The following is a 12,870-nucleotide window of genomic DNA, read 5'->3' as shown; positions in this document are numbered from 1 at the left end:
CTATCAAGAATATAGAAACCTCACGCACATCTAACAAAAATATATGTTTGTGTTCATATCAAGTGAAACTTGATCACATGTCGTATGGTTGGTCCAGATCTGTTGGACTTTGGGGGCTGCTGTGTGCATCAAGACTTGTGTTGCCAAAACAAAATGAAATTAAGAATTCAATAATTTATCTGAAATTGTTAGTGACATATTTTGGTGTGTTATTGTTCATTTTCTTAAATTCGAAGGATGTCTTGTTGGTATTTGTATGGAGTGTGTCATGTTAAATGATATGTAAATGAAACATTTCTATAGCCTGTACTCATGGCCATTGTCCCACACACACTGTCGCTCCTACCAACTATTGTGGCCAAGCACTGCCATCTACTGCACTTATTCCCTCACCTGCTGTCTCTGTAAATCTCCCAACATACCATTTAGATTATAAACTCTACGGGACAGAGATTTTCATTCCTATTGTCTGAATTTTTTTATTGCGTTTATTTTTATTTAATTCCCTGTATTGTCTCTTTTGCAAAGTGCTCAGTAGACAGTGGGCGTTATCTAAATAAAGATATACAATGTACTGAAAAATATCACAAGTGTTAATGAAACCTATTTTAAAAGTACAGAAATTAGGAAGATATCATTTTTTTCCTCTTAACATTATCCTTTTATAGTAACACTGATCTAATGCACAGTTCATCAATAACATAAATTGCTGCCTAATAAAGAGCCAAAATAAAACTATGTTCACACATATAGATGCACTGAAATGTTTGCATATACTTACATTGGTTGTTCATGCTGAGAAAAACGTGATGGACAGTTTTGATGCATTTATGCTGCACAAAGGTGGCTGATAAAGTACTTGTAGTCTAATATTACATATAATTTATATATGGCCGCCTCAGACAATGTCCAAACTCTGCCACTAACTCCCCCCCAAGCATCATGTTGTTCTTGGTGAACACATGTTGATGCACACACCGCACACTACACATACAAACTGGTTTTAGTCATTGGAGAATGGAGATGCTCTAACTAGCTATTCTGTGCGTCTGTTGCATGGAAGAATAGCATAGGCTCCATTAAGCCTTAATCCACATCAAACCTGGTGGATTGTGCCATGCTGATCAAAGGGGGAAAATGTGATGCACCAAGAATAAGAAAGTATTACTTGCCATCATATAATGGCATCTAAGCAAATTGCCCCTTACTTTTCCAAACACTCTACATTTCCCATGATCATGAAGCAGTTACAGTTGATACAAAATATCTTAACTACTAAAAGACACATGTTCCCAGACACATTGATAATGTCAACCTAATTCAAAAACATGCATCTATATTGGACTGTTTTTTTAAAGTATAGTACTATTACAATGATCAGTGTTCAACAAACCTATACATTTGCTCGCCCCGGGCGAGTGGATTTAACATCGTGGCGAGCTCCTATTGGCCCAAGCAGCATACGTTTGGTACTAGGTGGCGAGTAGATTTTTTTGTGTGGCGAGTAGATTTTTTGGTGATTTGTCAACCACTGACAATGAGAACACAAGCGCTTAGGGTGCATGTTTGAAAATATATACATTTTAAATGCATATGAATATACCAATTTTGCACTCTTCCCTTATTCAGATACAGTACTATTTTACTATGAATGCGGTTTGACCTATATTGTTGGGGGAGCAATGTTTGCTGTGGCTCAGATACAGATACATTTTTAAACACTAATGTCCCGTCCATTTGACAGATTATCCCTGCTCTGGAATGTTGGGGATGGTGTCCGGACTTATCTCTGACGCTCAGATTACCGCCTCTAGTCAGGTTGATCGCAACTGGGTTCCCGAGAATGCGCGTCTTGTAACGAGCCGCTCTGGCTGGGCATTGCCACCATCAAACTCACACCCGTACACGAAGGAATGGCTTCAGATTGACCTCGGCGAAGAGAAGGTCATACGTGGGATCATTATCCAGGGTGGGAAGCATAAGGAAAACAAGGTTTTTATGAGAAAGTTCAAGATTGGATACAGCAACAATGGAACCGAATGGGAAATGATTATGGATGCAAGCAGAAATAGAGCAAAGGTGAGAAGACAAGTGTCTAACACGTTGTGTAGAAACACAAACAACAGTACGGCCACAGCCCGAGAACTATTATTAAAAACAGTGTAACAATAATAATCATGGCGCGTTAGGAGCCCCCCCTCCCCCCCTCCGCCCCACCAAATAATGACAGATACGTTATGTTTGTGGAAAAACAAGACCCCAGCTTTATTTATATTTTAACCTGAGTTTTATCAACTCTTCTTTATTACCTGCCAGGCCTACTATAGTACAGAGCCCCCAACGCCATTGCTGTGGCTCGTGACTCCTACCTGTAGTACAGAGCCCGTGACTACTAACTGTAGTACAGAGCCCCCAGCTCCATCGCTGTATCTTGTGACTTCCACTGCTCACCATACCAGGTGTAGCGTAATTATTCCAACCAGCCCCAATGAGGGCGCCATTATGTGAGGTATCCTTATACCGCTAAGTGTCACCGAGCCTGGCAGGCCCAGCACCCGCCTACTGCTGTGACAAATGTCCTTTTTCTTTTATTTTGATATTATTACTGTATCATTATTATAATTTAATTCTTTATTTATTTTCCTTTTTTTTTTTTTTTTTTTTTTACAAAAAGGACAGCAAAACAGTAACTTCATAACAATAAAATACAAACATAGGGAGGATGGGCGGGAATCTTCACTCCGGCGGGCCATGTGGAAAGAGGCCCGTCTTCTAGCGCATTCCATACATATAGTATAACCTTCCTTCCTTAGAAAGTCCCGCAGTGGGAGAATTGGGGGGCTCGCACCCGCCATGAGAGCCCTTAGTGCCGGGGGGACGACTTTCTTAAAGCAACAGTGCTACCTACTCAAATGCGAGAGATGTTTTACCAAGAGACTCAAATTGAGGGACTCCATTTTCACTTAGCGGTAGTACGTAACAAAGTGATATCCTTGTATATATTTGACCCCTAATATTAAATAATTGAATATGTGGAGCTACAATATGAGTGAGCCTGGCGATAATGAACGAGCGGATATCAAAAGCTAAGAACTGAACAGAATGAACGGCAGGATAATACATGAAGTCCCCTATAAGCTTTCATCTCTATCAAATATTCACTTTAGAGGTTTGCGACCTTTCAATCCTTAAGTTGTTCGACATAATTATGCTCCTGAAATATTTAAAATATTTAATATACTTTTCCCTTCAGAACAAAAAAAAAAAAGTTGTAACAAAAGAGAATTTTATAAATCCCGAGTACTGAAGTTTAACATATTTAAAATATTAACGGAACAAGGACACATGTCTAACATGCAAATAATTGAGCTGGAAAAATGCTAATACTTTTTATTCCATGAAAAATTGTGAAGCTTAATGTTTAAGCAAAACTGATATTAATTTCATCGTAAATTTTGATTGAGCCTCTAACTTTTATACATAATCAAAATAGACTGTCTTTGTTCATGGTCACATATATTTATGTATAAAATGTTTTACCAGGAAGTAATACATTGAGAGTTACCGCTCGTTTTCAAGTATGTCCTGGGCATAGAGTATGTCTTAGCATAAAATGTTAACATGAACTTAGATGGAATAGAGACAAACAGTAAAATCAAGTTTAAGTACAAACATAACGATTTTAATATCTTTGCTGCCAGGCGGACCTGCAATGCAAAGCAAAGTAATGCACTGTACGTCCCTCTGAATAAAAAATAAAGGGCTACTGTATATAGATTTCTGGATAATATTAACAGTAAAAATAAAGGTTTTTTTTTTTAATGCTTACCACAGTTGCTGTAATATGTCATTTTATAGCTTACTGCACTATTTCTGTAACTCATAGAGGGTATGAGACACAAACACTGAAAATGTTATCTATGTTATCCATTAGTCTGCTTGCTGAAAGCTCCTGAGTGAGAACAGGAGGTTTGCCGAGTACACCTTTTTAGTAGGACACATCCATTTTCTCAGCCAAATTAGCTGAAATGCTTGGGTAATAGCTGAAAGGATGCACCTACTTTCCATGATTACCATAATGTTCCTTGTGCAAATTCTGGTATCCATTCTGTAGAGTGGTGATTATTTGATAATAACTTTGCTGCAGCATTGTGGGGAAGAAATCAAAGAAGATGGATCTAATTACCACTTCTGCCTGTTTGATTGATAAAAGGAATATATATAAAATATATATATATATATACACAGTATCACAAAGGGAGACAACTCAGAATTTGGGTTACCATGAGGTCCTATCACCCTAAGGCCTCGTCCATGGTGGTGCTGAGCGGGTGCGCACGCTCACCCTGGACACGTTGCGACAATGCAGTGGTGCTCAGCCGCTTGTCAATTTGCTGCTCGCAAGCGCGTCACGTGAGCAGTTCGCCCAATGAGGGCGAACCAGCTCCGTGACATCGTGGCCACACCCCCAGACGCACGAACCTAGCCGGACAGGAATCGCCTGGCCGAGCAGGGCACAGCACTGGAGCACCAACGCGCCTGTTTCCACCCTGGACGAGGCCAAAAATGTCAATAGAGCAACCCAAAGTGTGTCTCCAAACAGATAACTGGTAATTGGTTGCATTGGATGGTTTCAGGTCATCATACGCTAATGCTAAGTCTTATGTGTTTTCTAAATCAGCTTATTGTGCTATGTGTGACTCTGACCCTCCACCTGTGATGTAAACCTAATAATCTCTTGTATTTTTAGACATTTGAAGGTAACACAAATTATGACACTCCTGAGCTACGGACGTTTGCACCTATATCAACCCGCTTTATCCGCGTGATTCCTGAAAGAGCCTCCACATCAGGCCTGGGTTTACGGTTGGAGCTGCTTGGCTGTGAAATTGAAGGTAACCTTATCTTTCTATATGAAATGTTTCTAGTTTTCTGGGATCTTGTTTGAGTACATATACATTTCTCCTTCTTGCTTTTCACGGCATACTAATATTTTCTCTACTGTGATTTAGTAAAGTATTTGTGACTCAAATACATAAATACTGTGTGCGTATGTGTTTATGTGTGTGTATATATATATATATATTCAAAAAAGGGGGATAAGCAACAATATGCAGATATTCTTACTGTGAGTTAAATAAAATGAAGTCTACTGATAATACACACTCCCATGAGTGAATTTCTCTATTCGATGTGTCAGAGTGGAGGTTATACGAACAAATGGTCTTCGTGGATCAAGGTGAAGTAGGAGTAACTCCTAAAATAAGGAGCATAACAAAGTGTGATACTGATAAAAAAAAAAAGTTAAAATCACAGTTAAAATCACACTTACAGAATTTCTGCAAACATAATGCATGTACTGGGAACCGCCCAGCGCGGTCTGTCTGCGACGCCTGCTGCAGTCAGCTCGCTGCTCGGATCCAGGGAGTTAACTCTGGGTTACCACGGACGCTCTCCACTGACGTCATCCCCAGAGACGAGACGGAGAACGAGCAGTGCCGGTTGTAGAGGAGGGCTCTCTGGACTCGCCGTCTCTGCGTTCCTGGCTGGATCTGACCAGCAAACTGACTGCAGCTGACTGGGCAGTTCCCAGTACAAGCATTATGTTTGCAGAAATTCTGTGTGTGATTTTTAACTGCGCAATATAACTTTTTTTTTTCTTCAGTATCACACTATGTTATGCTCCTTATTTTAGGAGTTACTCCTGTATGTATGTATGTATGTCTTCATTTATTTAGCGCCAATAATGTACATAGCGCGTCACAGCTGTAATACACGTGGCAATCATATAAATAAGTAATACAAATATCACATAATGGGAATAGGCACTTCAGACATAAAAGTAACATTTCGGAAGAGGAGTCCCTGCTCCGAAGAGCTCACAATCTAATTGGTAGGTAGGAAGAACGTACAGAGACAGTAGGATGGCGATCTGTTAAGTGCGTCTGCAGGGGGCCAAGCTTTATGTATGCGGTGTAAAGTATCAGCCACGGTGCTACTCATATGCTTCGTTAAGCAGGTGTGTCTTAAGATGGGTCTTAAAGGTGGATAGAGAGGGTGCTAGTCGGGTATTGAGGGGATATTCACAGTGCTCGACATGCACAGAAAGCAGTTATAATTCCACCAGTTCTTCTGTGTTTTTACATCGATAATCTATCCCATAGTTAATCCTTTTGAATTTACAGTTCTTAATAGAGGGAATATTAATCTTCACCACAGTATCCTTTCTCCCATATCCTGCAGATGGCCCATTATGGCCATTTGTATCTGTCATTATTGCTGAAGTATATACAGTAGCAGGGTCCTTGCATCTATTCTAGTAAAAGACCACGTTGTGCCCTCCCCCTCCTAATTGGTTAATGAATCACTCACAACTCAGACCTATTATCATAATGTTCTGAGCTTTGGCATCTCATATATAAGAGAAGACGAGTCCTGGTGGGTTTAGAAAGCAAAGGTTTCTAGCATAACTTTGGCTTTTCAGTATACCACACAATTGCAAGAGTACATCATTAAAATGTAAACCACACACGATTTTCTCATGCCCGCTGCTCATCAGTGTGTGTTCTGGGGTCAGCAGCATTAGACTCGTATTAAATCTGTGGCTCGTTATTTATTCAAACCTAGAGGGCAGCTCCTCTTCTTATCCCTACAAAGAAGACCAGAAGTCTGACGTTGCATTAACTACTGTGCGCAGCAAGTTCAATGATGTTTAGGAGTATCTCTGCTGGGAACCCACCAGCTTAAATGGGATCTATAAACTTGATTGAATTCCAGGAACGTTGTAGGTTATTCTATTTAAAAAAAGAACAGTGAAAGTTTTAGAAATGGTTTTAACTGTAAAAAAAAAAAAAAACATTTACTCAAGTGTAACACTGTAAGTCCCTTGGTCTTTTTTTTAAATATAAATACGTATTTGGAATTTGGCATTAATTGCACTTCAAACTTTTTTGAAGATATGGAAAACAGGATGTTAATTAATCAACCAATCTCTTTCTGAATTATGTATCAAAGACCGGGATGAAAAAAAATGAAGTAGCGTTGTTTTCTATACATAACCCTTCAAATCTGTTTATTTCTTTTTTTGTTGTGAAAGATTACAAAGGAGTTGGGAGATCCGATTTCCTAGAGCTGTTTACACAGCTTGTGGCATTTTGTTCGAGGTTATGATAACCTCAGATCCTATAACAGAGTTCATGCAAAAAATTGTTAAACGTGCATTCAACTGGAAGAGATATGGGGGTTATCAGAGTTTCCTGGCTGCAAAACAAGTGCAAAAAGTACACAACAAGAGCAATAGGTTTGTCACAGAATATCCAGGATATTTTTACTTTGAACCATTTGATGCTATTTATTGCACCAGTACTGCAGCCAGGAGAGTTTGATAAGTAGCTGGCTTAAACAATATGAATCATTGCACTACTGGTGGGACTTGGAAAACCTGTGTCGTGTTAAGCAGGTAAAGAAATTGCTTGCAGGTGTTAACACACCATTTGCTAACATGTACTTAAGGAAATAAAGCAAGATTCAATGGTTAGTGGAATTTCTTCTTTTAATATCTTTCATGGGAAATTATTTTCCTATGATAATAATAGTATTTAGCAATGTAGAAAGTGCGCATAATTGCAGCATGGTGTTGATCTTGGGAAGATTGCTTTATCTACCTGTGCTTTTATTTTTCTGCCTAGTTAGACATACAGTACTGCTCCATATTCACGAAAAACACCTTCTGCTTCAGTCACTTGAATGGACTATAAGGTTTTTCCGGCGCCCGAAGTTGTGTTATGGCAAAGCGTTGCTTAGGAAACATGAACCCCTATATTTAAGGCATTGTTCCTTTCTCTGCTTTTGGTCACTGCCACGCAAACGCTATTGCCAAAATCTGCTGCCAGGTTTTTATCCCAGAGGGTGAAATGAAATTACAAAATGCGTTGTTATAACTCCTTCATTGCTGCAGGGGTTAATTAAAGATACTTGATTCAGAAAAAACTTTTTTTGGTCAATGTAATTATTTAATACGGCCGTTCCATTACAACACTGAAGTATTGTGTTTGTTGTCTCTTAATTAATTCTATTATTTGAACTATAAAACAAGGAGTCTTTAAAAAAACAAAAAAAGTCTACTTTTAACAACGTGATTGCTATTTATGACGTAAAAATAAATATGCCAAGTATTTGCAAAATACAATGTGTATCTGTAGCACAGTTTAATGTCGTGAATATCCCCCTTCAGCTCCCACGTCCATTCCCACCACCACGCCCGAGGTTAATGCGCCGGACGAATGTGACGATGACCAGGCAAGCTGTCACAGTGGAACAGGTGATGACTACAAACTGACAGGTGCAGAAATCATCTCTCTCCCAATCCTGCATCCAATCTTTTATGTGTCATTGCCAAATGTGTTTGCCGCGGGTTCATTATTTACCACAGAGAGACATCTGCTGGCAGTTTTCAATCTGGTGAAAGATTTGTCAGAAAGCAGACACAGTGAAAAGAATGTTAGCACGACCTTTACTGTTTGCACATATAGAAGAGAGTTCACGTTGATACGGCACCTATTTGGCGTGTCTTTGTGAGAGTGACATCTCTCATGATAACAGCATAGCTGCCAACTTTAAAAAATCAATGCAGGGAGTCAATCACCCCATTCAGCTTGGTGGTAATATATATTTAACAATGCATTAACATCCATCCGATTGGATAGAAGTAAAGGCAACATGAACTACTCATTAACTGGCTTCTCACCATATAGAATATGGACCAAAATTGTGTGCATAAGAAGAAGAGTAATAAGTATAAGTATTAATCCTTTGAGTGATATCAGCCACTTTACTTTTTATGCCAGAGGAACAACGTACAGAGACCCTTTGATACTGAAAGGGTTCACAAAAAAACGTATATATACAATTATAGCCTCTCTATCACTCTATCTCCTGTTCTTGTCCTGAAACTCCTGACATGACCGTATCTTCTCACTGACATTATCTCTGCCTTTACTGCCCTTCTCATACATATACTGTAAGAGATTACGAGATACGTGTAGCAGATGGGAGATTAGATTCCCAGAGGTCTTCCTGAGTCTAAGGCGCGTTGGCAATTTTTTTTTTAAGTAGGATGCGTTAGTGGAAAAGAGACTTTATTATTGTGGAGGCACTTCTGAATCCATACAAATAACTTAACACATTGGATTTGCTGGTTGTTTATTACCCTGCAAGTTTTGCCATTCAAAAACACTCAAGTCCACTGTATTAATCTTCCTTTCTCCTTACATACTACAAAGTTACCTGGCCTTCTCAAGTCAGGGGAGACAGTTTCAGAAATAATTATATATGCAACTATTTGGTTCTCATCCAACGTGTAATAGTTTAATTAGTTTTGTAGTATATCATCAAAAAGAGAAAATTACTATAACCGACCTTCCCTTCATCTGTCTCCCTCCCTTCTCAACTTCCTCGCTATCTCGCTCTCTCTCTCCCGTGGCACGCAAGAAACCTTGGTGCAAAATGCGATGTCTCTGCTTATTAAATAGCCTGTGGATACTTTATTTTACCTACATTTAATGACTACGGCAAGATGTGCGTCTGTGTGAAATTGACTGTTCTGGCACATATGCTACAATCTCGCAGTTTAATGAATAGTCATCATTGGCTCATTTCTATACAGTGGACCTCAGTATGGAACACAGAACGAGAATTAGAGGTACGCTTGTTTATTGAGCGGCCTACATTTAGAATTCCGTTCTTCAGTGCAATCTGTATCATCCTCTTTCCATAATTGAGGGGCCTTGGTTGGCTAAGAAGTTTTTCAGATTTTCCTACATTCCATTTCTCTTTGTTGAGCTGTACACACCATACAAGAACTTCCCGCTTTAAATTGCACAAACATTCTTGTTTGAAAAAATACACAGCTTAGTAGAATTGAATAAGAAACATTAAATAGTGGTAACTGCTAACTTGAACCACATGTTCCTGGTATGCATCAACATAGCACGTTTTATTTCTTCTATTTGTTTCTTGTACAGCAATGCCAAGTTCATTACGAGGAGGGCCAAGTAAACTTCTTCCCATATTCCTGGTCTAAAACTGTTATATATAGGACTGTATAAGACATTTTAGTTTTTCATACTCATCTTATTTTTTATTTTTTTTACGGTGTTGTAAATCAGTATTCCAATGATTGCTCCGGGATATAGAACACCTGTTATTGCTTTCAACAGGATTAACAAAATGCCATTCAATTGTAATTTGATATCCAAACTCAGATTATTTAAGATAATTTAGTTCATTCGCGGTATAAAATTAATAAAAACCATATGAATAGCACAACTCCTTATAATTTTTCCCAGCTCAGTACATTACTTGTGAATCCTGTTTAGACAGCGCTGAGTACAATTGCCCTGTGACTCGTAGTAAATGCTGATATATATATATATATATAAAATGTTAAGAAAATACATTTACAGCTCCAATTAAATAGTGAGGGTTACACTAGTGAGAGAGTTAGCAATGGCTAAGTGCTTCAGACAGGAGCTGAACATAAAATAAACAGACAAACAACCATAAATGACTAGGGAAAATGACAAGGGAAAAGGGAAAGGGGAAAGGGACGACAGAAACAAAAGAATATTGAACCAGCAAAAAAGTGCCAAATAGGAAAATAAAACACTGGAGATGCCATGCAGCTGTCATCAGGATCATCTACCTCCCACGATTCACTGCAAAACAAAAGCAGACAGCGCAGCCTCCATAGCGTAACTCTGTAATAACATTTAATAAGATTCAAAAATAAAAACACGCCACTCACAAAAATGGACAGAATTTGCTCATAGAATTGTATATACAGCAGGAATCGTCTGGGTAATAGTAGATACTCATCCGGTACACCTCCGTTGAGGAGCTGGACCCCCGTGGTATATATATATATTTTTTATATGATGCGTGTCCATCTAAGCAACCAGTAGTTGCTTCTTATCTGTGTGCTCACACTACCATCCCCCAGCAACCTCGTACTGCTTTTCTGGTTCCACAGCTCGTCAGCTCCTTCGTGTTCCCAGACTCCTTCAAACAGTTCTATTTGCGTAACCCTACTCGTTTCATCATAATGGTAAAAGCGACTTCATCAGGGGTGGCACAATAGAGGGTCTGATTACCCTTATATACAGTGTTCGACAAACCTATACATTTGCTCGCCCCGGGCGAGTGGATTTAACATCGTGTCGAGCTCCTATTGGCCCAAGCCACGTGTGGTACTAGGTGGCGAGTAGATTTTTTTTGTTCGGCGAGTAGATTTTTTGGTAATTTGTCGACCACTGCTTATATAGTCCATACATAATCACTAATTTGATAATCTGATTCTAACCCTTTAGAGTACCCAAGTGTGTTTGCTGATCATGGGGAAAAACAGAAATGGGAAAAACAACAATGACACAAATACACGGCAGTTGCAGAGAGAGACATAAAGCTATTAAATCTTTAAAAAAAAAAAATATATATATATATATATATATAAAATATATTAGATAAAAAGATATAATGATGTTAAATGCTTAAATACACAACCTGGCATAAATTCCATAAAAGCCATTAAAAATAATATGCTTTAATAAATAATACTCTATTTATTGTATAAAAAACATAATATAAATCCAATTATACAAACACATAATAATATTTCATTTATAATAATATATTTGAATACCATACCACATACGAGTATAGAAATCTCTAATTCAAATATACTTTAATAAAAGTTAAAAATATAATTTATATATATATAAATACCATTATTAAAAAAATATATAATATATAATATATACATAAAAAAATCACATACATACTAAAATTAATGGATACCATAGAAGTGCAAATAGTACACAAATAATAATGGGTGAAAAGAGGCTGAATTAAGAAGGGAAGGAAGAAAAGGGGCGAAGAAAGGGAAAAGAAAAAAGGGGAGGGGGAAATGGGAAAGACGGGCATAGAAGGAAAATAAAGATCAAATAAGAAGAGAAAAAAGAGAAAAAAAGATGATCTGGTAAATCAAGAATGGAATATGGAGAGAATATGACATGCCATAAAGGAACTAGAGAAAGAACCACAAATTTAGAGCAGTGTACTGGTATCAATAGATTCATTGTATCCCCCAGGAGACATAGGGCCTAAAGTATAAATCCAAAAGGTCTCTCGAAGACAGCCTTTTGAATCTCCACCTAATAGTGAAAGGGGAATGTATTCCAATTTGTCCTATGCTCTAGGAATCTAGTGCTGATATCACAGATCGTGCAACCCACATACTGGGGGACGCAAGAGCATGACAGAATGTAAATCACAAATGATGACAGACTATTAATGTTTCCCTTAAACTCATGGTTAGTTCCATTCGAAAATGACCTAAAAAAATCCTTGATAACCAAATGCTTACATGCCAGACAACGTTTCCCTCCACAAACATGATTACCCTGTTTTGGAGCAATAACTCCAGTGGTAGCATTTGTAATATTCCATAATGTGCGTGATGCCAAGATGTTCTTCATATTTTCTGCACGTTTGTAGGTTATAGGAATATTAATAGGTAGAGATGGTCCTAATATAGAGTCACTACGAAGATATCTCCTGTTCTTCCCCATCCCAGATCAGAATAATGTCATCGATGAAACAGCCATAGAACACCAGGCCCGTCCCTAGCCTAGCACTGGCCCATACATGGAGGTCCTCACACAACCCCATGTATAGGTTTGCATAGCTAGGGGCGAACCTTGTCCCATGGCCGTTCCACATGTCTGTAAATAAAAATCACCTTCAAACAAAAAATAATTGTGTTGTTAAATAAATTCAATACGGGATAACAAAACATTTCTTTGATCTGGATGT

The 12,870-nt window shown here is 38.3% G+C and overlaps 1 protein-coding gene across 1 annotated transcript in view; it reads left to right on the top strand.

The window, feature by feature from the left end:
- The window catches only part of NRP1 (neuropilin 1), a 129,532-nt gene that overhangs the window by 92,553 nt on the left and 24,109 nt on the right, over positions 1–12,870 (top strand). The window contains 3 exon segments of the mRNA XM_075587736.1: positions 1,745–2,079; positions 4,751–4,895; positions 8,234–8,341. Of these exon segments, the coding sequence (XP_075443851.1) occupies positions 1,745–2,079; positions 4,751–4,895; positions 8,234–8,341 (588 nt within the window).

The sequence above is a fragment of the Ascaphus truei genome, chromosome 2, assembly GCF_040206685.1.
Source record: "Ascaphus truei isolate aAscTru1 chromosome 2, aAscTru1.hap1, whole genome shotgun sequence".
In the NCBI taxonomy this organism is placed as follows: Eukaryota; Metazoa; Chordata; class Amphibia; order Anura; family Ascaphidae; genus Ascaphus; species Ascaphus truei.
The sequence above is the reverse complement of the archived record's forward strand: the minus strand, read 5'-3'. Positions and strand labels throughout refer to the sequence as shown.